The sequence below is a fragment of the Phascolarctos cinereus genome, unplaced genomic scaffold (assembly GCF_003287225.1).
Source record: "Phascolarctos cinereus isolate Bilbo 61053 unplaced genomic scaffold, phaCin_HiC Scaffold_726;HRSCAF=1367, whole genome shotgun sequence".
Taxonomy (NCBI): domain Eukaryota; kingdom Metazoa; phylum Chordata; class Mammalia; order Diprotodontia; family Phascolarctidae; genus Phascolarctos; species Phascolarctos cinereus.
Window position 1 is genome coordinate 162,154,240 of NW_027556098.1, and position 27,963 is coordinate 162,182,202.

At 34.4% G+C, this 27,963-nt stretch overlaps 1 protein-coding gene across 1 annotated transcript in view; it reads right to left on the minus strand.

Annotated features, from left to right (window-relative positions):
* The window catches only part of LRP1B (LDL receptor related protein 1B), a 2,172,360-nt gene that overhangs the window by 458,436 nt on the left and 1,685,961 nt on the right, over window positions 1–27,963 (minus strand). Inside the window, 2 exon segments of the mRNA XM_020984719.1 lie at window positions 9,525–9,729; window positions 13,483–13,672. Coding sequence (XP_020840378.1) covers window positions 9,525–9,729; window positions 13,483–13,672 — 395 coding nt within the window.

A 27,963-nucleotide genomic window follows, 5' to 3' on the forward strand; every position in this document is an offset into this window, starting at 1 on the left:
AATGTTGTACACAGTAACAACAGTATTGTTTCAAGAGCAACTTTGAGGGACTAAGTCTTTTTGACTACTAGAAATACCCAAATCAGCTACAAAGAACATACGAAGGAAGATGCTATCTGTATCCAGAGAAAGAACTGATAAATAGAAATATGTATAGAATGGTTTTACATACATACATACATACATTCATACATATATATATATATACACACACACACACACACACACACACACATATTTGTATCAAATGATAGCCATCTCTAGGAATGGTGTGGAGTGAGGAAAAAAGGGGGAAAAAAGTTATATAACAACTTTATTATATGTTTAAAAGGAATAGAAAGTTGTACACAACAGATTTGCAGTTTCATGTATAATCAACTTTTTTTATATTATACCATGTTATGGAAATGCCTGTTTTATTTCTTAAGTTCAGAATAAAATAAATAAAATTTTAAAAAAAGATGTCCAATAGAGTAGTAAGCCCCTTGAGGTCAAGAGCTGGATAAATAGATCTGAGAATCTTCAGCATAGAGAAGATAATTAAATCCATGGAAGCTAATGTGATCACCAGTCAAATTACAGCAGTGTAGGAAGAGAAGAGAAGAGGGCCTAGGTCAGAGCCTTGGAACTCGGAACATCTATTGTTAGTAACCTGAATAGAGAAAGAGCAAAGGAGACTGAGAAGGAGCAGTCAGAAAGGCAGGAGAGATTGGTGTCACTAAAACCTAGAGAAAAAAAGAGCATCAAGGAGAGGTTTATTAATAGAGCAAAGGGTACAGAAGCCATGAGGGATGAGGATTGAGAAAAGGCCATTAGATCTGGCAATTAAGAGATCACTGGTAACTGGAGAGATCAGTTTCAATTGAATGATGACATCAGAAGCCAGACTTCACAGTTAAGAAAATTTTGAGAAAGAAAGGAGTGGAGACATCGTAGATGACTTTCTCATGAAGTTTGGCCTATAAAGGAAATTAAATATTAAACAGCTAGTGGGATGGATGGAGTAAGTGAGGATTTTCTGAGGATGAGGGAGATATTACATGCTTGTAAGACATAGGAAAGCAGCCAGTAGACAAGAAGGTATTGAAGATTAATGAGAAAGTGGGATGATGAGGTTAAGGAGGAGGCAAACTGCTGGAGAAGAAAGGTTGATATCGGATCATTTGTGTATGAAGAAGGCTTAGTCTCAGCAAGAAGGGCTACATCTTTATGTGATCCAGGATACAGAAGGAGATAATGGTGGAGGGCCTCTGAGAGATGTGACATGAGGAGGAGAAGAGAATAGGAGGTCTCAGGGAATAGACTCAATTTTTTTTCAGTAAAATATATGGCAGGGTTCTCAGCTGAGAGGGTGGAGGGAAAGGGAGCCATGGGAGGTTTGAGGAAGGATGAAAAGGTTTAGAAAAGGAACAATCATAAGTGAGCTAGTCAATTATCAGGAAAGTGTAAAAAGATTGCTTTGCCACAGTGAGTGCCTAGTTGAGATTATCTAACATAAATCCACAGTAAACAGGACAGTTCAGTGGTTTTCTCCAGCTTCATTTAGTTGCAAATGAGTAGGAGCAAAGGCAGCAGTTGGTGGAGAAATTCATGGTTGAGGCTTGACAGGGCAATATCAGTAATAGAATAAGGGGGCAATGAACTTGAGAAAACAGGAGAGTGTAGAATTGAACTAGGTCAACAAGAGGGCAAGATGAGGAAAGGAGCTGAGTACAGCTAGTGCAGGGCTGATGGCCTGGGAGGATTTAGTGGTTAAAGGCAGGATGAAGAACATAGTTAGGAGTAGTGAGGCAAAGAGAGAGGTAGAATGACAATAGATTATGATCAGATAAGGAATTTTAGAGTTCATGAATATAGAAATACAACAATTGTGAAGGATGGTAAGATTAAGGGAATGATCTCTATTGTGTGGCTGAAATGGGATGGACAAGTAGATTATGGGAAATGAGTAAACTGAGGAACAAATGATATCTAAATATAATTACATACCACAATACATACATATGCATGCATATATGTGTAAATGTATGTATACACATATAGATATAGATAGTATCTATATTTATATCAATATCTCTTTATACATAATCTATACCTATCCATATCCATAACTATAAATCATCTATATCCATAACTCTAACTATATTCATATCTCCATTCTGTATATCTAGAACTAGTCATAACCAAGAAACTCATTATTATGGAGATGACTTCTCCATGAGAACCCTCAGTTTCTTCTCTGATTGGAGGGGGGAGGACAGAACAAAAAACTTCTTCCATAGCCTCCCTTTATAGGGCACTCAAAATGCCAGCAACCTCTTCATTTGCCACATGCCATTCTGGTTTCAACTCCATCATCTTCATCATGCCTCTCCCCCCATTCTCTTCCTTTTTCAGTTTCCTTTTGTGTATTGTCTTCCTTACTATAAGCTCTCTGAAGGCAGAATTGTGTTTCTTTTTATTATTTGTAACCCAGAAAACTTAACACACTGCCGGCACACAGCAGGTGCTTAAAAATGCTGATTATATTGTATGCAGTTCACAGAACCTAGGTTAAGAACCCCTGACCTCAATTATTCTAATATTCTCCTAGTTATTCTCCTAATTTCTGACCTTAATTATATTTGTAAAAAAGTATTTAGCCCACTGACTGGCACGTAGAAAGAAAGAAAGAAAGAAAGAAAGAAAGAAAGAAAAAAAAAAGAGAAAGAAAGAAAGAAAGAAAGAAAGAAAGAAAGAAAAAGAAAGAATAATGAACTCCTTGAAACAGTTATTTTATGTCAAGATTTGAATATGCTTCTGGTCTGGGAAGATTTCATTTTCTTTACCCAAGCTACTCAAGCAGAAAGATGAATTTCCAAGTCAGTCAATTTGGATTTCATTAAAATAAAATGTTAGGAGTAAGAATTGGAGCAGAATTCCCCTTTCTCCAGCATATATGAAAGCATGAGCTTTTGGGAACTACAAAATCTTAGAATCTCTCTTGGTCCATATTAATATCATTCACATAACCAAACATTCAGGATTTTAAGATAGATGTGTCATTCCCCTAATTCCCTTAAAGGTATGAAGTATAAGTCATAGGTACCTTAAATAACTAGGGTAGGGTCAATTAGATAGCCAGCAATTTTAAAGCAGAGCTAAAATTCAATACTATGGTGACCTCTTGAAAAAAGACATTTAGAAAGAATTACTAAAAAAAAAAAGTAAAGGACAATCAGTTAAAAATCACCTCTAAATCCCTAATGGCTTGAAATCTATGATGAATCCCTAGGGTTTCAGACTTTTTTCCAAGTTCCTAAACTATCATGTGATTAAAATATAGCAGGTGTGAAAAATGACGAAGACTATTTGTATTCTGTGTAACTGTCAACATTTTAATTTTTTCTTAAAAACAAAATTAAACTACTTATGGCAAAGCCAAACAGTATATAAAATTAAAGTAAAACATGACTATGAGAAGCACAGAAAACAGTAAGCTCTTAGTAAGCAAAGAAAATAATGAATCTTTGTGTGAAAAAAGTTACACTAAAACAAAGACCAACTTGTAAATCAGCTTAAACTCAGTTTAGAAGGAAATGTCTATAAATGAACTTCTCTGTAAATATGTGGGTCTAAATTGCTGCTGCAGCTTCTTTTAGATCCAATTGGCTATGCTCCCCTCAAGTGATGAACTTGTCATAGAATAAGGCAAAGAAATAGGCAAAGGACATTTTCAAAATAGTTTATCTACAAAGAAGAATATGTATGGCCAATTGTTTATCGGTGTTCAATTTATAAAGGTGCAACATCTCACTAAGTCTTTAGGTTGTTTACTTCTATAACAGTATCACTGAAGTTCATGTATTGTATATCAAAATAATGTTATCTGGGATATGTAGAGGCAAGTTGTGAGTCATTTGGAATCTGGAGGGATTTGTTTATTTTATTACATAAATCAAATTAATCTCAGGAAAATTCTTACTTTCAGTAGTAAATTACAACATTCATTTGTTCAGAGGGTATTTGCGTAGGATCACTTTTTATTTTTAAAAATGAAACAAATGAAAGCATCACCAAGAGAATACAACTACAGCCACATTTAAGTTGCTAAACGTTTTCTTCTAAATTACATCCTTGCTTTTCTAATTAGAAATAAAAACAAATTTAACTCTTGGGGATTTTGGAAAATGTGTAGGGCTGAATTTTTATTGGTTAGTCATTTTTCGGCCTCCTCCAACTCTTCATGACCCCATTTGGGGTTTTCTTGGCAAAGATACTGGAGTGGTTTGCCATTTTCTTCTCCAGCTCATTTTACAGATGAGGAAACTAGGATAAACAGGGTTAAAACTCAAACAGCTAGAAAGTGTCTGAAACCAGATTTGAATGTAGGAAGGTGAATCTTCCTGACTTCAGGCCTGGCACTCTATCCACTACATCACCCAGCTGCCCATAGGGCTTAATAACTAATAATTAAAATTTTTAATTTCTAATCATTGAATGAAAAGTTAAGGAAATGACAAGCAGTTATAAATTTTTTAAATTAAAAAGTTAAATATTCCTCCAATTTACTCCAGTTATATGAAAGCAAAACATGTAAAACTAAAGTTAGATGCATGAACTCTAAAAATGATTGTCATACTATTGAGTGTGATCTTATAATAAAAACATACTAAAAATAATTATAAGAAAGTTCAAAAATATAATAGCTACATAAAAGTAAATATTTTTAAATATGATGAAGCACATTTACCTCTAGATCAAGTAGTAATCCATGAAACAATTAAAAATAGTAATCAAACTGTTTCCTCCTATCTTAGGCATTTAGAATCCCCATAGAATACAGTAATGAAAGCAAAAGGGGAAATTTAAAAAAAAAAAAACAATGGTGAAGAAAGATTGAGATCGAGAAGGAAGGTAGGGAGAATGGATTACAAATGTTTTGTACTAGGATATAATCAATAATGTTGCATCAAATGCAACCCTATCTCCCCCCTCCCCCCCCAAAAAAATAGATAAGAATCCTTTTGAATAACCTTGGGACAACAATACTTGACATCCAATTTTATGGAGAATTAACAGATATTACTTATAGAATGGGAGTTAGAAGGTCCATGGGGCAGCTAAGCAGTAAAGTGCATAGAGCCCCAGGCCGGGAGTCAGGAAGCCCCCAAATTCAAATCCTTCCTCACATACTTAGTAGCTGTGTGACCCTGGGCAAGTCACTTCAACCCTGTTTGCCTCGGTTTTCTCGTCTGTAAAATGAGCTAGAGAAAGCAATGGCAAACCACTTCACTCTCTTTGCCAAGAAGATCCCAAATGTGGTCACAAAGAGTTGGACATGACTGAAACAACTGAACAACAACATGATGCCTATAACTCATACACTTATTCTAGCAAAACCCTAAAGTTCACACCAGACCCAACTGATCAAGAAAATGCAAAGAGAAACTTCAGTAAATGACATTTTTTAACCTCATAACTAAACAAAATAAAAAATCAGATATAAGCCCATGGGCAGTAGTAATTCCTCTTCCCCATCTCCTCCAGTAATTTAGCTTCTGACCAAAGATATCCAGATAAAAATGTAGTCTACAAAGTGTCCTAATGCAGCAAGACCAGCGTCAAGTAGGAACTTTGGAATACAAACATAAAAGTCCACAGAAACCTAAAAAAGTACATTTAGTTGAGCAATCAGGAAGGATACATAGTAGTGTGGTAGGAGAAGAACTAAACATACCTTCCTAACCTTAACATCTTCAAAGGGTACTGAGGTAGTTAATTTAAAGAAGGATGGATGTCCAGGAGGTGGATTGGTTCTATTCTGAGAAAGTTCAGAGGGAAAAGAAAAGGGCATGCAAAAGGAGCAATACATTAATGGAGAAAGGAGGAAGGAGTAGAACTTGCTATTTTCCCAAACTGGGGTACAGAAAAAGAAACATAAACATGGAGGAAGAGGTGGGAGGAAGGAGACATTATATTAACTTCATTCTTATCTGAAATGGATAAAGGAGGCTTAAACTCATCAGGTTATGTATGGAAACAGTAACTAATGTGTAGTGCTTTAAGGTCTGCAAAGTGCATTACAAATAATATTGGTGAAAAAAATGATGATAATTAGCATTTACATAGTGATTGCTATGTGCCAGACACTTTGCTAATGTTATTATCCATTATTTGTTAAGTTATTATCTCATTTGATCCTCACAACAATCCAATTTACAGATGAGGACACTGAGGCAAACAGAGATTAAGTGACTTGCCCAGGGTCAGTCAACCAGATAAGTGTCTGAGTCAGGATCTGAACACAGGCTTTGGAGACCTGACTCCAAGTGCAACACTCTTTCCACTGTGCTACCTAGGTGTATCAAACTCAATGAGGAAACAAGAGGAATAAGGATGGAGGGTTTTTTTTAAGAGGCAAAATAATAAGAGAGAAGAAATAGTTACAGCAGAACAAGCTTCTAGATATAAAGAGAGATTTATAGGCAGCGAGAGATGAGGAAGAACTAGAATTAAAAACTCCATCTTAGAAAATTGGGAAATGTTTGAATCAATTGTGCTACCCAAATGTAATGTAAAGTTGCACCTTTGTAAACGATGACAGGGATGATTTCAGAGAATCTTAGGTATTATGAATTGCCATGGAGTGAATTGCGTAGAACCAGGAGAACAGTCTATTCAAGGACCACATAGTAAAAAAGTAAACTTTGAAAGACCAGACTCTGATCACTTCAGTGACTAGCTATGTCTCCAGAGGACTTATAATTAAGCATGTTACCCTTCTAGAGAGATGATGGACACAAAGGTAGAGACATATTTTTGGACAATGCCAATGTGTATCTCAGGCCAATATAATCACTTGTACATACACAGAAGAGAACAAAACCAACAGGGCAGTGTTGAAATTAATGTATAGAATATGTGACATACTTTTTTTCTCAAAAAAAGAAAAGCAAGTAATGAAATGGACATTCATGGTTTCATATAGAATTTTCCCTTTTGTGTTCTGCTATGTATATGGAAACCTTCTTCTCTATTTTAAGGTCAGAATTTTTTTTAATAAAATTAAATTTTAAAAGGAAAAAAAATTCTATTAGGGATAAATGTTAGACCTGTGATTTCACAGATAGAGGAACCACCAAGATTAAACTTTCTCTACAAACAAAAGGGAGCAAGCACCTTTTCTGTGATTTACAGTCTTAGTAAGTTACCTTGAGCTTGGAAAAGGTGAAACGGCTTGCCTTGGGTCACATAGTAAGTATGTACCAGAGGCAGGCTTTGAAAATATGTCTTCCTGGCTCTAAGTCCAATTCTCTATGTACCACTCCACATTATCTCTCAAACTTCTATTCATCAATTTTAAAAAGTGTCATTCACTAGAAAGCCTGGGATAATCTACCTCATTACTGCTGAGCCCAAGTCCTTCCATGTAACAGTGGACAGGTTATCAGACGGTATCATCCCCTTGGAGAGAGTTGACACTATTTATCTCTAGTCTCTATGTATTAGAAAGATGAGCCACTAATTAAAAATCAGGAAAAAGCAATGCATTCCAACTGTACAATATGCTGTAGACTACTTATTCTAGATATAATGAATTAAACTCACAAACATTTATTACAAACTTAATTATGTACAAGACACAGCACATGTGAGGTGACCCCAACAGTTCTTTCACTGAAGAATCAAACTTTTTCTTCCCCTCCATCAGGGATACTAGTCAAAAAGAAGATAAATGGAGTCTGGATGTAGTCACTATGAAGAAGGAGATGAGTTCTTCCTGTTGTGCCTAGGAGGATACTTTTTTAATGTCTCTTTGTTCCAAGGAACAGGATCAAGCCTGATTTCTACTTCTTCCTCTTTGAAAGAATATTAAATTTAGCTCTGTGGTCCTACAGAAACAAAATCAAATCACCACCACATTCGACTGCATAATATTTTGATCTCAAACAAATTCATCTTTTAAAATAGTAGGTTACTATCCACCACCAGAGAAAGAACTATGGAGTGTAAATGCAAATCAAAGCACACTATTTGCTCTTTTCTTTTTCCTTCTGTTTTGTTTTGTTTCTTCTTTCTTGTGGTTCTTCCTATTGGTTTTAATTCTTCTTTACAACGTGACTAATGTGAAAATGTATAATAGGAATATGTAGAGCCTATATCAGATTGCATGCCATTTTGGGAAGGGAGGAAGGGAAGGAAGGGGAGAAAATTTAAAACTCAAAAGCTTATTGAAGTGAATGTTGAAAACAAAATTAATTAATTAATAATAAATTTAGCAAATCCTAAATAAAATACAATAAAATAGCAGGTCACTTAAAAAAAAAGAGGAGGGAAGGACCTATTTGTACAAAAATGTTTATAGCAGCTCTTTTTGCGGTGGCAAAAAACTGGAAATTGAAGGGATGCCCATCAATTGGGGAACGACTAAACAACCTGTGGTATATGATTGTAAAGGAATGTTATTATGCTATAAGAAATGACAAGCAGGATGATTTCAGAAAAAACTGGAAAGAAGGGAACAGAACCAGGAGAATATTATACAGTAATAGCAGTATTGCTCAATGAAGAATTGTGAATGACTTAGCTATTCTCAGTAATACAATGATCCAAGAAAATCCCAAAGGATTAATGATGAAGCATATTATCTGCCTCCAGAGAAAGAACTGATATTGCTTGAATACAGACTGGAGCATGATAATTTTTACTTTCTTTCTTTTATTCTTTTTTCTTTTATTTGAGTCTTCCAGTACAAAATTACTAATATGGAAATGTTTTACATGACTGCATATGTATAACTTCTATCTGACTATTTACTGTCTTAGGGAGGGGAGTGGGAAAATGGGAGGGATAGAATTTTGAAATGAAAACAAAAAAAATGTTAAAAATATTTTCACATGTAATTAGGGGAAAAATAAAATATATTAAATAAAATAGCAGGTCACTGAGTTCTATTATAAAGACTTCCTGAAAGACTGTATTTTAATAATTTGTCTATAGCCCCATAAAAGAAAAAAATTGGCTCTGCAGGATGAATACTATAAGTTATAAAAGCATAAATGAATCATTGTAAGGGATAAATGTGGATATATGTATGTATCATAACTATTGAAATTTGTGGGCTCATTTGTGGATAAATATTCTATTTTACTTCTTTAAAAAATAACTCTTTGGTTAAATTAAACTTACCGTGCATTAAACATTTTTTTCAATAAAACATATTCAAGCCATGGTAACATTTTCCATTTCATAAAGTCAAAGCAAAATAGTTCATTACACTTCAAGGAATAGCTTATGATATTCAGGGAACATTTCTAGAGCACAAATACAGATAGTAAAATGGTGGAAGAAATCAGTCAACAAGTAATCTCTTTAGACTTCATTTTTGTTTATTTGTTTTGTTTTCCTTTATCAGTTTGGTTGATTTCATTGAATCAAACCACTTGTGTGGACACCATCCACTCCTTTCTTAAGTGAAGAAGAATAAATATCAAAATACACTATTCTGTAATGTGTATTTAATTTAAAAAAATGTAACTCACATATCTCTTGGATCCATCATATTCACACCTTTCGATTTTGCCGAGGCTACCATCAGAGAAGTAAAGTTTTTCTGCACTGTGATCAATGGTGAGTCCATTAGGAGTAAGGATGTCTGTGCTGACAACAACTTGGGCATTCTTTCCCATGAGTGTAGATCGCATTATACTTGGGTGCTGCTCATTCCAGTTGGTCCAAAACATTAAACTATATTTTAAATGGAAAAAAATATATATATTTTGTTTTACTTATAGAAGAAACATAAAACCAAACTGTTTTTTAAAAAGAATTAAAGTAATGGATCCCCATCCTATGTAATTCTGCTACAAATTTTAAGCAATACTTAGAGAAATATTTCCTAGAGCCTTAAAATGAATGTTGGAAATATTTCTGAGAAATACTAGGTTGTGCCTTCTTCCAAATAAGAATTTAGTTGAATGAGTCTACATGATGTAAAATGGGGCTTTATACTTAGCAGTGGAAAAATGTTAATATTAAGTTCCCTCTAAGTGCACCAAAAACAAAAACAAAACAAAAAACAACTCCCCTCTGATTTGTTAATATACTATTCAGTAGAGCTTAAACAAATACTTCCATTACCTATATAATGCTGCATACACTTGTTTTATTCCATTTGTGGAGTTCATATTTCAGATTCCTGAAAGTTCTACCATGCATCTAGGCTCTTTCAGTTTCTTTTTAATCGCGGGGCTTCAATTAGTCCAGATTCTATAGGGACTGGGTCCTTTTATGTACTATGCATTCGGACTTTGAATGTATACTATGCATTAATGCAATCTCCTGCTTCTTTATTTCTCCTCTCTTCTGTATATTGATCAATGAAATATTTTTTGTGTGTCTCCATACTTTATTTTTTTTAAACTGGGTGCAATGAAAAAGTTAACCTAAAACTTCTTCCAATCCCAAATGTTTTCAGTTGTATTGAATACTCAAAATCTGTTATCAGTAACTTCTGCTCAATAATGGAGTGCCTCATGCTCAACAACAATATCATCAAGAAAAAAATACCTTATGTGATACTCTAGAATGGCAAGATTACATATAGCATTCTTATGTGTAATCATTCAAGGACAACGTGAAATTATAGTCTTCTGTATCATTAAATAGAGTACATGAAGCTTTATGGCATTATTGGGCAGGATGTAAATTTACAATAAAATCAGTTTCCCCTGCTAATTAAACAAACTCCCACCCACTGAGAACATCTGGGCTATCTATTCATTTTGTTAAAAAAAAATTGATAGCAATTTCAACGATGTGAATCTGAGAGACAAATATTCATATATATGTATATAAAATGAGCTAATTTTAGAAGAATTCATATGCTATTAACCTTCAATGTTTAAGAAACATCTCATTCACTCCAAAATGATAAAACAAGAACCATGCAGAAATGTCTATAGCAAAGGATTTTGTAAATGAACATTTGAAATGCTTAAAACATACTTTACAACTCATAAATGTCACCTGAAATATTGCATGTTTAATGTTTTCTTATCTTATGTCTGTCATGATTATATCTCTAATTATCTGTCATTTAATGAATATCCTATATTTTCAATATTATTGATGTTAATAAGGAAAAAAATATCTTTTCTTCAAACTACATACTTTTAAATGATTTTCCAAACAAAGTTCTTATTCCATATTATGACATTCACTATGAATCAGGTTGATAACTTTACAATCACATTTGGTGATTTACTTCCTTTAGAGATACCTCAATTCCAGATAGAAGATTCACTAGCCACCATCCTCCCTTCCCTTTGTGATTCTCCCAAAGCTCTACTCACCATCCCACTAAGCTCTTAAACCAAAAAGTAAGTTCCTTGAGAGCAGAGATTGCCATTGCTTTGACATTTCTATTCTCAGCAGTTAGCACTGTGTTTAATATGTTTTTTCATTCTCTCATACGTTTTTGCCCCAGAGACTTATAAAACGTTGATAGTGAAACTAAGCATCTGTCAAAGTGTTAGATGATATTCACTTTTGCTCTGGAATCTCAGAAGCATCAGCTTCATGAATTAAGAAATCACAGTTCCATCCCTGCTTCAATCAGTAACTAGAAATGTTACCTTAGGAAGTTAATGAGACAATTAATGTTTATAAAACATATACCATGTACCAGACACTGTGCTAACTGCTGGAGATACAAAGAAAATGCAAAAGAAAATCCCTGCTCTCCAAGAGCTTACAGTCTAGTAGAGGGGAAGATATGCAAACAACTTTGTACAAACAAGATATATACAAGATAAATTGGAGATAATCAATAGAGCAAAGGCAGTAGCATTAAAGGGATTATAGAAGGTGAGACTTTAACTGAGATTTGGGATCATGAGGAAGAGAATTCCCAGCATGTAGAATTGCAGGCCAGTGAAAATGCTCAGGGTCAGGAGATGGAATGTCTTGTACAAGGAGCAAGTTGAACAGAAGATTTTATATCTGATCCTAGAGGCAATAAGGAGCCACTGAAATGGATTCGAGGTAGGGAGAGGGGCAGTGGATGGGTGTTACATGGTCAAACTTGAGCTTTAGGAAAATCAACCTGACAGATGAGTGAATGATGATAGTCAAACACCAAACCTCTCTGAGTCTCATTTTCCTAATCTCTGTGGCAACATGGCATGGTAGAAAGAACCCTAAAATAAAAATCAAGAGACCTGCTTTCTAGTCCAATTTTATGACTAAGTAAGTGGATGACCTAGGATAGTTCACTTAAACTCAGTGAATCTTTTAGTTTCCTCACTTGAAAAATCAGGAGGCTAGAATTTTCCGTTCACTGCCTCCCTGGTTTCAAATTCTAAATTAACTTCAAAATCTTCCATACTGAGGATACATATAATCGGATAAATTGTTATATTAATTATTTGCTTGTAATTTTTCCATTTCCTCATTAGCCATCCTTTCTGAAATGCCTCCTCCCAATTCTGCTTCATATGATACTATCTCTAGAGCAGGAAGGAAGTGCAGAGGCTATCCAGTCTTAACCCTTCATTTTATTAGGCAAACTGAGGTATAGGGAGGACAAGAAATGGGTCCAACATCACACAGGACATGAACACAGAGAATAGATTTGAACCCACACCTTCTGACTCCAAAGCCAAATGCCTTTTTCACTGTGCCACTGTTTCCCTAAAAGTGAGATATCAGAATGTTCTCTTTTCATACTGCTTTCTTGATTTCTAGTGTTATAAAACCATACCTTGCAATCTGAAGGTGAAATTCCCCAATTCCATCCACCACCTATTTATTAAGGTCCCTCTAAATGACAAGCACTTAGGTGAACATTGCAGATACAATGATAAAGCAAAAAAAAAAAAAGCAAACAAAACAAACAACAACAACCAAAAGAAAAAAAGAGATCCTGTTCAGGAGTTGTTTAACTATTCCCTGGGAGAATGTAGCATAAGTAACATAAATATATACATAATAATTTAGAGGAGTGAGTAAGCAGTGACAATTTCAGGAATCAGAAAAGACTTCTACTAGGTAAGGGAACTTGAATAGAACCATATGTTCTGATATCTCTTTTGTCCACTGTGTTTCTGACTAGTGCAGGAGCTTAATTAGACAGTACAACTTTACATGAAACCCTAAAGGTCTAGTTTTTGTAATCATTCATGCCTGAAATGTTCTAATGTATCAGATCCCAGCTCTGATGCTTACTCCCTGTGTGACACTGGGCAAGTCATTTAACCTCATTAGGCTTCTGGGTCTTCATCTGTAAAATAAGGAGCTTGTAAAATAAAATGGCCTCTGAGGTTTCTTCTAGTTTGTGGTCCATGAAGCTATTTTCTTTAAGTATGAACAGCCTAACATGGGTCTGAAAAGATACTTACTTGTATCTTTACATGTCCCCCCTTTTTTTGGTGTTTCAAGTTAAATAAGCTAAGAATAGGAGCAAAAATAAGACCACAAATTAAAAAAAAAGTTCCATACTTTTGACATTCATCCAATGCTAATACATGTGGATGGTCATCTTCTGACATTGTGATGACAGCTTCTCTGTTAAAAGCTCCTGGTCGATTCTGGTCAACTGTATGTCTTGTGATGGATGATGCAGTAGAACTGGTCCAGTAGAGGGTATCCCAAGCTCTATGATAGGCAAGTCCTTCAACAGAGCCAACATCTGTCAAAGAAAGGAGGGAATTTACTTTTTGACTTAGAAAGAAGTATACTTCTGGAATAGAGAAACAAGTATGACAAGTGCATATGCCAATATATAAATTCTTAGTTATTTTGAGTATTTTACAACTTAAAAGATTATTAAATTATAATTATTGTGAAGTCTAATACAAATAACATTGGCAGCTGGTTTTGCATTACAGAGCACAGCTGTGAACTGCAACATATGCCATGAAGATATTTTCTGCAGAATTGTGTAAATGTAGAAAGCAAAAATTTGCTTTCAAAAAGTTCAACGACAAGATAGTCTTTTGTTTTTAGAAGCTAGCTGCTTTCTTTCTTTAATTAAATGATGAATTCTTAAAATAATTTCAACGTTCACAAAGTTAGGGATGTCTTTGAATCATATGTCAATGACTTTCTTCAGCTACACAACCTGAATGAGTTTTCCCCCTTGACATTATACCTAGAAATGTGAAAGAGAAAAGCAAACAAATTCCCAAACCTTCAATAAACATTGGTTGACTATTTAATAAGTTCCTGTAGTAAGTGTTTTCATTGTATATGAGTAATGTGATATAAAAACAAAACCAAATGAAATTAATTGCCATCAAAGGCCTACCTTTAATGCTGCCAGAAAAAGATAAATTGCAGTCTACAGATTCCAATAAATAAAAGTGACAATATGAAGAATGAAAGTAATTTTTTTTTATGATTGTACACCCAAGCTTGAGGGGAACAGACTGTGGCTGTTGCTTTAGTTTGGGGGCTTATTTAGTGTAGAATATTAGTACTACAGAGAAAAATTTTAATGTATGTATAGATTTCTTTTCCTTCACTCCTATTTTCTTCAGTTAATTCTAGTCCAATGAACTTAAGAAAATAAACTTTTTCTTTTCATTTTCTCTTTAATTTCTCCTGCACCTCTTTGAGGCATGCAGTTGACTCTGAGTTACAAAGAAGTGTAAACTTCATCAGATCCTACAAAGACAGGAATACTTTGAGTATCAGGTCCATTAACTGGACTATACATCTGATGTTTGAGGACAGAGAAGGTCATCACAAGGTTGGCTATAAGATGGTGAATTTTTATGGTCCTACCAACCATCTACCAAATGTTACAATAGCTGCTATGTAAAATGGTGAGAGGAGTGATTCCAGCAATACCACCACAGATCTTTATAGTAGTGAAGTTCCTAGCCCATTGAATTTTTGAAAAGAAACAAACTACTTCCATTTGTGGTTCTATCAAAGAATGATGATGTTAGAAAGAACACTTTGTATCTCTTACTTTCTATCAAGAATCTCAAATAACTAAAATGAGTTAATCAAAATTTCAAAAAGAGAGGTAAAGGGAAGAGAACTTGTGTTTTCAAGAAACTGGAAGAGTTTAGAAGTCAACAACAAGTTAATAGGTATGAAAAAAAATATTCAAGTTTTTTGGGCCAGACATTTTTTTTTCCAGCATTAAAATGTTTCCTTCAGATCTAAGACATCTCCGAAAGTCTCATGCTGGAAAATGCAATCCACTTCCAGAGAAAGAACTATGGAGTTTGAATGCAGATAGAAGCATACTATTTGCCCTTTTTTTCTTCTTCTGTTTTGTTTAGTTTCTTCTTTCTTGTGGTTCCTCCTATTGGTCCTAATTCTTCTTTATAACATGACTAATGTGAAAATATGTTTAATATGAATGTATATGTAGAGCCTATATTAGATTGTACACTGTCTTTGGGAGGAAGGTGGGGAGGGAGGGGGAGAATATTTAAAACTCAAAAGCTTATGGAAGTGAAAGTTGAAAACTAAAAATAAATTAAGAAAAGAAAAAAACAGAAAAAAACATTTTCTTCATCCCTCCCTCTCTTGCTCACTTCCTTCTTTCCAACTTTCCTTTCTTCCTTCCTTTCCTTTCTTCCCTCTTTCCTTCCTTTCTTCCCTCCTTCCTTCTTTTTCCTTCCTTTCCTCTTTCCTTTCTTCTTTCCTTCCTTCTTTTCTCCCTCCTTCCTTTCATTTTTCCTTCCTTCTCTCCTTTCTCCCTTTCTTCTTCCTAATACATATAGCAATTTTCAACACAGAAATGAATTTACTTACTTGGCTTAAGCTAAATACATAGGAAGGGAGTGAAGGGCAAACGGGAAGGCAACAGGTAATTATTAGCACTTACTATGTGCTAGGCAGCGTGCTACATGCTTTCCAGATCTTATCTCATTTGAGCTCATATCAACCCTTTAAGGTAGGTGCTATTATCATCCCAGTTTTACAATTAAGGAAACTGAGGCAGAGAGATTTTAAAGGATTTGCCTGGGGTCACACAAATCTGAAGTCAGATTTGACTTCAGGTCTTCCTGACTCTAGGCCCAGTGCTCTATCCAATGAGAAATCTAGAAGCTTACCAAGGTCCATTAATAAAACATTTTTGTTACAAGTATGTTTGTTAGTGCCTTATCAATAGAAAACCTACTTAGGAACAAATGAATCATTTTTGTTGCTACATTCCTGCGTATACTAAAATAAAAAAATTCAGTGGATTTAAAGACTCCCTTTCCTTCTGAGACTCCAAAGAAGTTGTAAGGACTAGGGTACACAATGCAAATAGGATATTTACAGAGGCATCAGTAATGTTTACAAAGAAATGGCAGAGTTTGAAGAATGTTAGATTTTCACTGTCATTGCAAAACCAGTTCTAGTCATTAGCCAGTCAGATAGCAAAGATGGAGTTTTAGGCCAGAGACAAAACAAAAATATAAACCAAAATGACAACAAAATCGGTCACAGTAATTTTGTAATATCTCAGTATTTGGGTGCTATGTTTTTATTGGGTTAAAAAATAGCAGAATGAGTTGATTTGACAATGTGATATATTGAGAAGAACAATGGATTTGGAGTTATGTTTCAATCCATACTCTGCTACTTACTACATGTATGTCTTTGGGCTTCAATTTCCTCATCTGCTTAAAAGGGAGATTACACTAATTAGGGGTGGGGAACCTTCTACCTTCAGGCCACATGTGGCCTTCTAGGTCCTTAAGTGTAGCCTTTTGACTCAGTCCCAGCTTTACAGAACAAATCATTTCATTAACATCAGGGAGATAATGACATGTCTTGCAATTGACTTTGATTTGAGTGAGGGATGGCTGTGCAAAGTCACCAGCCTCACTTTCTCCACCAGAGTCATCTGGGTTCTGTAGTCCAATATTTATCAGGAAGACTGGAGACGGCCCAGCATGCAATGGGAGACCCTGGCCATTTTAAGCTAAGGTCTTTTCAAGTTCTCACTTTGAGTGAGGCAAGGCCCATTCAGTGAATAGGCCTCTTTAAGAAGTGAGTCAAGGGATAGCCCCTTTAATTGGAAAAAAAAAAAATCAAACTGAGAGGGAAGACCCTCAGGGTTGCTGGCCAAAAGAGAAACAGTTACTATTCACTCTGAGCTAGAAGGGCCCCCAAAATAACCATTAAGTGGTGCTTGGGCAGGCCTGGGACCTATTGTCCAATCCAAAGTGAATTGGATTTAAGGCTTGGTACTCTGAAAAAGAAATCTAGCCATTAAATCCCAAGTTAACTAGATAGTATTTGGCCATCAAAATTTACCTTCCTTTGGGCAGGACACCCTCAGGTAAGGGCATGATACTGGAAGAGAGGAAGGGAAGGGAAAGGAGGGAAGGGAAGAGGGGAAATATAGAATAGAAAAGGGTGGAGTCATGGATTATTAAATGAAGGACATAATCATTAATCCATGTACTTTGAATTTTCCCTTTTCAATGACTTGGAAAGACCTTCCTCCTGGTTATGTTTCCTTGCCAAGTCAGCGATGAACCACTTGGTACAACCCCTGAGATGAAGCAGATGCTCCTCTTTTATGGTTGATCTATTTCCTGGATTACTGGCATATAAAATGCCTCTCTCTGTCCAGGTGGAGTCGTCTGTGTTTTATTTTTGTAATAGATGACAACCTGGCAGAATACTTAATCACAATCTGGTGTTACACAGAAAAAGAAAAAAATACATTGAATCTTTTTTTGTTTTAATTCTCAAAAACATATTTACTTTCCATTAAAAGAGATATTGGCATAAAACCCCAAAACTATAATGGAAAATACAAACCTAAACATAATTCTATGAAGATTATGTTAGGAAAAAAAAAATAAAGAACCAACTCTGACCATTCTCTAGCTATTTAAGAAAAACAACAGCAACAATACCAGCCGCCTTCTGCATTATTACTTTGATGATCCAAAAGAATTACTAAATCAGTTAAATAGACTGCTTAGACTGGTTCAGACAGTACGATTACGATGTGCTAAGCTTTTAAATAAAGGCAAAATGCTTGTTGGCTTAGCCAACCAGTGGAGCTGAGAAGAGAAAGTTAAACTCTGATGCTAAGAAATTCACAACCACAGGAGAGGACTGAGAAAGGAGTTACAAGGATGTTGGCAGCTTCATCCCTCCCACTGCATCAAAAGAATTGCAGAGCTGGCAAAAGAACACATCAGGTGAGGGAGAAGAGATCTCTGTGATTACAGGTTAGGTAAAGGAGCAACATGAGAAGAGAAATTGCTTCAGAAAATTCATCCCCTGTTCTTAAAATAGTTTTCCAAACTGTGGGACATAGAATGGAGGTTCAGTTGGTGGAAAAGCCTCCAAATGGGGACTGAAGTAATATCCAGTCATTGGATATTTTTTAGTAAAGTTCCTGAATGAATTTGTTTATTTAATTCATTTTTTAGTGAGAAAAAATTTCAAATCAGTTAAGAAAAGTAAAACTAACAAGATATTTATTCCAAGTAAAAGAATCCAGTGCAGTGGGTATGTGATGCTGTATGGACAAATGAGATCAAATTTGAATAAACATCTGTCATATGTCAAGGTAGGCTCAATTGATATAGGCTCATGACATAAGTGAGTTTTGTCACTGAACTTCCATTTGCAAAATAAATAGGGAAACTCAAAGTTCAATAATTTTGGTATGACAAATATATGTTATTTTAACATCAATCATATCGGCAAATATAATACAGTGGCTACCAAAATAAATGGCAACTTTTAAAAAATGAAATTAACTCAAAAATGGTTACACTTATTGAGAATTTTCAATAATTACATTTAAATTTAATTGTCAAATTTTTATTGGCTCTATGTTTATAAAAAGCAAAGCAATATCTCTGTTACAGAAAAATGCACAACTAATTTTAAGGAAAAAAAATACACTAGAGCAGCTGAAATTAACACAAGCTAAGGCAATAGAAACAGTTTAAACAGCAGAAATATAGAAGCACAGAGTAAAAAAAGGCCATATTCAGAAAGTAAAATCCCCTGTATTTATCACTGCGATTCACAAGGTACCCTTATTGAATGAGATTAAAGACAGCTCTGTTTGTTTTTTAAATGCTTTAGATGCCAATACTATGAAACCTGATAAATTGGAATGAAATCTTAAAAGTGAACAGACAGCATATGTGGGGGAGTCAAGAAATTTTTTTTTCTAGAGAAAATTAGATGCTTTTAATAGGCAAACCATTGTTTGCCAAAAACTGTTTTTCATGATATCAACATGGTCTTCTAAATCACCTAAGCATGCTGAAAGAATTAGTATGTGTAAGAAACCTCATTCAACTGAGAGATGTCACTGCCTTCTTCTATCGCTCCCAGAATCATATACAGATCAACTCGGACAGGTTCCACTTAGAGATAATATGATGGGAAGGAGAACTGTCCATCTGTTGAAAGACCTTTACAACTCCATTGATTGAGAAAATAAAACATTTCAATTTTCATTACAAGTGGATGACACAACAAATGTAGTTAAAGGTACTTATTTGATGATAAGTGCATACACAGCATTAGAAATCAGAGCATTATGGTTTGGATCTTCCCTCTGCTACTTAGTACCTGTGTGACCTTAGATAAGTCATCCATCCACTGTGAGCCTGTTTCTTCATCTATAAAATGAAGTAACAGAGACCCATATTGAAAAAATGATTAGAAAAGTTCCTTCACACTAAATCTATGATACTTTGCTGTCAAAGCAGTGCATCCAGAGAACTTATAAAGATGTCAATGTAAGGCTTCTTTTGCCCCTTTTCTGGAAGTCATTACAGATATAAGCTGTCCACTGTGTGAAGCAATTCTCCTCCTCAGTTATAATTAAATTAAGAATAGGGAAAAAAAATTTAATGGACTCCTACACAGTGCAAATGAATCTCTCAAGCAGGATTGATCTCACAAGTAGCTAGTGTTGGTTGTCATTTATACAATGTGGTTCAAGTGGCACTGAGAAGGCATTCCTGCCCATTCCACTTTCCCAATCATGTTACAGTTCCTGATTTTTTTTTTAAGGACATATTAAGCCATATCCTCTATATGGCCAAATGACTACCCAGAAGAAATCTAGGCTGCTACACTGGCTCTTTTAAGTCAATTGAATTCTGGACTGGTTATTATTTGCAGTTGCACATTTCAAAATGTTCAGTAAATCTCATTTCCAGACACGTCCCTTCTAGCTCAAATTTCAAAAACCTTCTATTCAACTTTTTAACATTTTAATTTTCTATACTTTCATAACTAACCCCAGAGTCTAGCCCAGGGCTAACTTTCCCTGGTAGCAGACACTGATATAATATCAAACAACCAAAACTTCAAGTCTGGTGTTTTTCTCTCACCTGTTTTCAGGGTCAAAGGGTCCCTGCTATCCTGGATATGTAGGGCCTCTCATGGCTTTGCCCCAAGTAATCCTCAAGTGTCCAGGCTATATATTCCCTATGCTCCTAAAATTTTTACTCCTCTCTGCCTTTTCTACCTATGGAAATTAAGCCCTGTTTTCTTTTATTCCCTTTGCAGTTAGTTTTCAAGTTGGAAAACAAAATACAGTGCTTCTGGGGAAGCATCAAGTAGACAAATAAATAGTTACTGCAAACTTACTACATGATAGATATTTCTCACCTGGCTGCACTGCTCTGGGATATCTCTGACTTCTTTATGCCCCTGAGTCAGGTCCCTTTCATCCCCTCCTCCCCCTCCCCCTCCAAGCTCCTTGAGGGCAGAGGCTGGCTTTTTTCTTCCCTATTTGCACCCTCAGCACTTAGCACAGTACTTGGCACATTTGGGGCACTTAATAAATGATTATTGACTATTTAAGCAATGTAAAGGGACTGGTTAAATATCTTCTTTAAAAATTAATTTCTATTCAAATATAAATGGACCAATATTTTCTACTTACTATAACGTACTGAACAGACAAAAGTGAAACATTAGTACTTTTCATGAACGCTTTTTTTAAGAGGAAAAAAATTCAATAAATATTCATCATTGAGAGCAGAATAAATTCGGTAGTCATTTATCTCTCTAAAAGCATTACAAATAAAACAATGCAGTTTATTCAGGGAAGCTGAAGCAAAGTCATTTGCTCATCAATAGATAAACTAAATGCAATTTTAATGAAAATGTTTAGGACAAGTTCATTTTGACATCAATTTGGGGATGAAACATTTCAAAGAAATAACAATTTGGGACAGTAATATTCCCTTAGTTCTTTTAATTGTGTCAGAAGGAAGCAAGTAATGAAACTGTTGTTAGCAAAACAAAAAGGATCAAAAATATCTATTCAGAATTAGATTAATAACCAAGAGATTGATCTTTCAAAAGTGGATAGAATCCAAAAGTTTAAAAATTATAACTTAACAGATTAGCTGAAACACATTAACAATTTTAGTGAAGGCATAAATCCATTTAACTTAACAAGTGAATAAATTCAAGGAATTAATGTCATCTTTCTTGGATAATTATTAACTCTGTCTCCTCTGATCATTTAAAATATTTCGATATTTAAGCAGTTAAAAAAGCTAATTAAAATGGAACTTGTTACATATATATTTTGACTGAAGCTGAAATTTAATTGCATAAAATCAGATAGAGACATTTAAGAATACAACCAAAGGTTACCTAGCATTCTTCCTGATAGAGTAAGACTAATCTGCTAAAGTACAAATACCATGTAGGTGGAGCCATTTCTTATACCTTTTGATGCAGTCAGGTGAACTGCACTTTTTCATTTTTCAGGAGACTCCTTGTAAAACATGGATAAAAGTCGAAAAGAATTCTCCATTCTAAGATTAGTGATTTCGGTCTTTCTTCAATAACTGTAATAAGGCAAGACATAGACCCCATTTCCATTTTTTGTCATTAAGCACTTCATTAGGCTGTGCAACCTAAAATCCCTAAAATCAATCCCAGTCTTAATGTTACTGGAAGAAACATAGTATAAAATGATTAAAGAAGTAATAGAAATGAGGACAGCTGTAAGAAAATTGAAACATTAGCAATATTTTAAATTTTGATATAATGGTGAAAGGAGGAAGAAATTAAGAGGTATGGAAATGGAGGAAAAGAAGTGTAGGAGCAAACTGAAAAGAGATGTAAAGTTAATGAGGCAGTGAAATAGAGAAAGGTTATTCCAGATGGTGGGAAGAAGAAAGAAAGGACTTGATTTTATGTGTGAAAATTTCATGAAGGGAAAGAAAGGAGATTAGTGCTGGATTAGATTTGCTGGAAAATGAAAAAAAAATTAAGGAGATGAATATAGAAAAATAATATATGGAAATAAGTAAAAAGTTCTTAATGTCAATGTGAATGAGAAACAATGTCTACATAATTGCAAAATTATAATATTAATGTTGGAACTGTGAATTTGACAGGGGCAACATGAAGTAATAGATAAAAGGTCAGTCACAGACACAGAACCTGGGTTCAAGTTCCACTCTGAATTTCTGGCCATGTGATACAGAGCAAACCACTTAACCTCTTTGTGCCCTGGGCAGTTACATAATGATAAAAACACAAAGTCTGCAAAGATAAAAAACATGAGTTCAATCTCTGAATGTATGAGGTCTCTATCTATTATCAACGCATTGATACACTGAGAAACTGTATCATATCTATTTTAACTCTTTATAGAAATGAAAGCAGATAATATGAAGACACCATAACTAATTGGAAAGATGGCCAACAGGTTCTCCTCAGAGAGGCAAATGAAGGAATTGGTTGGGTTGGATTGATAGTGTACCCACATTTCTACCTCTCCAGTAGAACTGTTTCTATTTGATTAATGCAATAGACCACCTCCATTCTCTCTTGTCCCTTAAATCCATTATTTATATGATTAAGTAGATGTTTCTGTATCTATTTTATTTTCTTCTTCTCCAACTCACAAATAGGTTTATAAATCCACTTGAAATTAGTTTCTCCCTCTCCTTGTTTCTTTGGATCTTCATTTCCACCACACAGTTGACACATATCCTACATGACTTTGCTCTGGACCTCATCTTTACAAGGCTATGCTCCACATCCATGGTTCACCATATTGCTCCCCTCTACAGCCATAATCTCTTTATCTAGATATTTTATTTCACCATATTCTTCTCTGTATCCACCTTCATTTTGAAATTGACTCTCTCTCTCTCTCTCTCTCTCTCTCTCTCTCTCTCTCTCTCTCTCTATATATATATATATATATATATATATATATATATATATATATATACATATATATATATATATATACATGTGTGCACGCATTCATGCATGCATGCATACATACACATATGTTTACTTCCTTTAGAAAATCTTGTTAATTTCTTTGCAGGATGTCTATATTTTCATTCTCTGAAACAGATGTTGGTGCATAAGCTGACATCATTTTCATAGTGACCATTTTGCTTATGTTCATTATAAATACTGAAAACTGAAAAGTATCCTATCAAATGATGTTTCCAATTTCTTTTGTTTGTATGGTAAATTCAATTTTACAAATTCCTTTGCTTGCCACTCCAAGAATCTAAGAGTTATCCTTCCATTTGAGTAGAACTTTCTTTTGTCTTTTTGTCCTTAAAATGAGAGTATTGAGGCAGTTCAGTTATTCTACTAAAGGACTTCCACAAAGTCTTACTTCAGTACATATCAAATCCAGGTGACTGATTTCTTGAAAGCTATGCCACCACAGGGTAATTTCTTGACTGGTTTCATCCAAATGAAAAGTCCTTGAGTATAGTCCTGGGGGCAGATTAAGTGAACTAGCTAAAGATTACTTTAGTTAAGCACAGAAAAGCTTATGATCTATAGGCTAGACACTAGATAGTTTGATTTTGAAACCCACTAAACAAAGATAAATTTAAAATGGTCCTCATTATTTTATAGGCTTTTTTTTAGTGACAATATCTGTGGCAGAAAACCCAGCAAGGGATGTTGCGAATTAGACTTTTTAGACTACAATTTTACTCTTGGAACTCTAAGTGTGTGCTCATTTTCCAATAACTAATGAATTGACATCTTTTTGTAAGAATTACATATCTTCCTGAAATTTCCTAAAAACTTATGAGATGAGTTTGTCTTAAAAGATTCAGGGCATATTTTATTATTAATCAGAATGAATGAATCATAATAACAAATATTATTTCTATATTTTGACGTTTTAATGTATTCTTTTTCTCTTTTTGAATAAGAAAAAAGAAATATCCAAATTTCCTTTATTTTAAGGCAATATGTGTGTTCAGTTCAGTTTTATATGGGGACCAACAGTTGACTTGAAGTCATCCTATTTTTAAAATGAATAAGTAATTATTTGAGTTTTTCTTTAAAAAAGTTATTGTCCCATTATTATGGCAAATAGATTTTCCTAGTCATCATTATTTATGTTAAAAAAGTCACTAATCACATACCTTGAAGTTTTTAAGATTGTTACATTTTAAATATAACCTTTTCAGAATTGTGTGCGTGCGTGTGTGTGTGTGTGTGTGTGTGTGTGTGTGTGTGTGTGTGTGAGAGAGAGAGAGAGAGAGAGAGAGAGAGAGATACATAAAATAATGCTTTTGGAAAGAGCTTCTTAGAAATGTCATGCTGACAATGAAAATAGACATAATAGTTAACATACATAATTTTTTATATTATCATAAAAACACTTTTAAACCCTGACACCATCAATTTAAATGGTCTATTTTTCAATCTGAAGCTGTTACCAGCACTTGTTTAAAAAAAAAAAACCTTTACCAAGAAGATGTGTTTCTAAAATTCACATTCATTCATGGAATCATACTTCCAGGATTAATGCAAATACTGTAACCTTTAAATCCTATACTTTTATAGCCCACAAGTTATTATTTAGGGTTGCTTTTAAGTAAATCTGTAGGATTTTAAAGAGTAATTTTTCTTTTTTACATATACGTTCCTAATTTGATTTAATGCTCAACATCAAAGCCAAACTTTATGTTTCAGGTAATCACTTTGCTAATACTATCTTGCTTCATAAGTATTTGAAAGTCTCTTATTTTTCTGTGAATTAGGAACAGTATACACTCACCATCTAGTTCACATCTCTTCCTCATTCTATCTTACACTACATTTCTTCCCCTTCTCCTACTATTCCTTTTCATTCCTTCTTCCATTCTGTAAGGGGAAAAATGTTGTATTTAAAACTCTTGAAACCCCATTTCCCAAATAACCGGGGGGAAAAACAAACAAGCAAGCAAGCAGCCAACTTCCTTTTATTCTAGTCCTATCTCTTAGAAGTAAGAGATTTAAGGTAATAGAACTCTACAGTTGAAAGGAAACCTAGAACCTATTTTATATAGTCTGATCTTTGCTTCTGTTACATTTGATCTTCACAACATAAGCATCATGGCAGACGATATAAAATTGGAAAGAATATGGTAAACCCTGAATGAAAGAGTAAGCATCCAAAATATCTTAATAGACTAGAGCACTGGGCTGAATCTAATGCCATGAAATATATTAGGGATAAGTATAAAGTCTTACACTCAGGTATAGAAATCAACATCACAACTAAAAGATGGGAGAGGAAAACTTATAAAGCAGTTGTTATAGAAAAAAAATCTTCAGGCTTTAGTGGACTGCAGGTTTAATACAAATTAGCCATATGATGCAGCAAAGACACTAATGTCATCTTGCATTGCGTTGATAGGCAATCACCATTTCTAGGAATAGAGAGGTGACAGCACTCAGCCCCAATAAAAAATCATTTGAAGCTTTGTGTTCAGTTCTGGGCCATTTGATTCAAGAAGTGAGCCCTGAGAAGGCCAAATGAGAAGGTGAAGGGTCTTAAGTCTATGTCATATGAGTCCTAGTTGAGGAAATTAGTCACGTTTAGGTCACACACAAAAAAAAACGCTCAAGGAAAATACTATAATTGTTTTCAAATATTTGGAGAGATTAGACTTGTTTCATGTAGTCTCAGAGAGCAGAAGCAGGAACAATGAGATGGAAGTTACAAAGAGGCAAATATCAGTTGATGCCCAACATCATGATGGACTTTGAAGAAAGGCAGTGATTGCCTCCCCCTCTGAGATGTTCAAGTAGAAACTGGATGAACTCTAGTCAGTTACTATGTGTGATAGAAGAGACTAGTTTCCTACATAGGTTGGACAAGATGACTGTAGCCATTCCTTCCTTTCAAATTCTGAGATTCTGTGCTTCTCTCAATGAAAACTCAAATTGTGTTAACTTTTTTTCACTGCTGTTTCATACAGTCAATTCATATTTACCTTATAATCTACCAAAATCCCCAGATCATTTTTAGAGGAACTACCATTTAGCCATGCTTCTCCTATCTTGTACATAAGAACTATCTCTTTAATTACACCCCATAAAATGTGCTGAATCCTTTGCTTACATGGCATCTATGTATTCATGTACTTGCTCAATGCATATTAAGTAGTTTGGATGTTCTTCTCACGCAGGTGGGCATTGTCTGTGTGAGATCATAACTTCCTAGGGCCCAGACAGGCTTGTTTAAGATGTTTTCTAGTGCCTTTAACAACTGTCCACAGAAATATACTAATTATTGTTGATGATGACAATGGTGTAGTGGTAATAAAACATTTATTTACAAAACATATATCCCCTCCCCCCCAACATAAAGAGAGCTCCTGAAGGTCAAGGACTGTTTTATTTAAGTCTTTGCATCTTAAGTCCTACCACAGGTTCTGGAACACAGCAGATGATTAGTAAATGCTTATTGATTGATCGATCACCTTATTATCAAAAGAAAATGAATGCAAGAATTTTAATGCACACAAGAATTTTAACAGCAAAAATAGTTATCAACTATACCAGAAAAATACTAGAAAAAATAATTAATGTTATATTACTTTCTCATTTTGAGGCTATTTATTTAGAAATCTGAGAACACTAAATTGAAAATACAAGTTGACAACACAGTTTTTTTTTTGCTGCTTTTTTCCTCCATGTTGTTGACACATTCATCTTTTTACTTGAAAATCTCCATAATGTTTGGTTGGTATTATCAAAGACGTGCAATTAGAAGGGACAGTAACACTGCTCTGCTCAGGTTCAACCTCAAGATAAAAGATGCTGTTCATACTGATTAAAGAAATACAAAGATCCAAATTTGCCAAGTCATTTCACCAACATATAAATATTTATCATCTTGAGTTTTCAAAGAAAATGCAGGTCTTTCTCTGAAGTTGTTTTTTTTTTCTAAAATCTGGGTTATTAGAGGTTCCTTTAGTAATTTCTCTGGTTTGAATTGACTACTCCCTTTAAAGTTTTGATCTATTTTTCCAGTCTCAGAAGTTCATAGTTAAGTAAGCTAAGCTTCCAGAATATTCAAAAAATGCTTTAGTATTAGGCAGGATAATGGTACTCTAAAGAAAATATAGGCAGCACAATAAGTCAATGTGAACATCCAAACCTAAGAAAGCATGCTGACTCAATCCCCTTTATTATTCTTTTTTTTAATTGCTGAAAAAAAATTCTTAATCTAAAAAGATATTCTAACTCAAAAAGAAAGTGTTAAGAATTAACCCGCTTTCAGTCCCTTAAAGTGCCTGCCTTTCACACAGATGGAGTGTGTATCACTTCTGATACTTTGTGGATTGAGAATAATCTTTCATGGTTATTTGTGTTTTTGTTCTCTAAGGGTGCACTAGTTTCACAAACTAATTTCATCACCACTTACTGCTCAGGGATACTGAAAGAAGTGGGAAGGAAGAAAACAGATGGGAAAAGACAAGTATTCAAAAGTAAATTACACATACACCAATGTATATGTATATCACTGGGGAATAAGGGATTTTTTTTAAAAAACCTGTAGGAAAAAAGGGAAGTCAGTAAAATAAAATTAAGTAAAGTGGGATGAAAAGCAAACATGATGGTGAAGCTGATGGTTCCAAGAAAGTATCCAGAATCAAGGTAAAAATATGTAGGGGAATGATCACAAATTCGACTCTATTAACATGGTCTAATGGATAGTGCTTAAAGTCAAAGAGTTCAAAT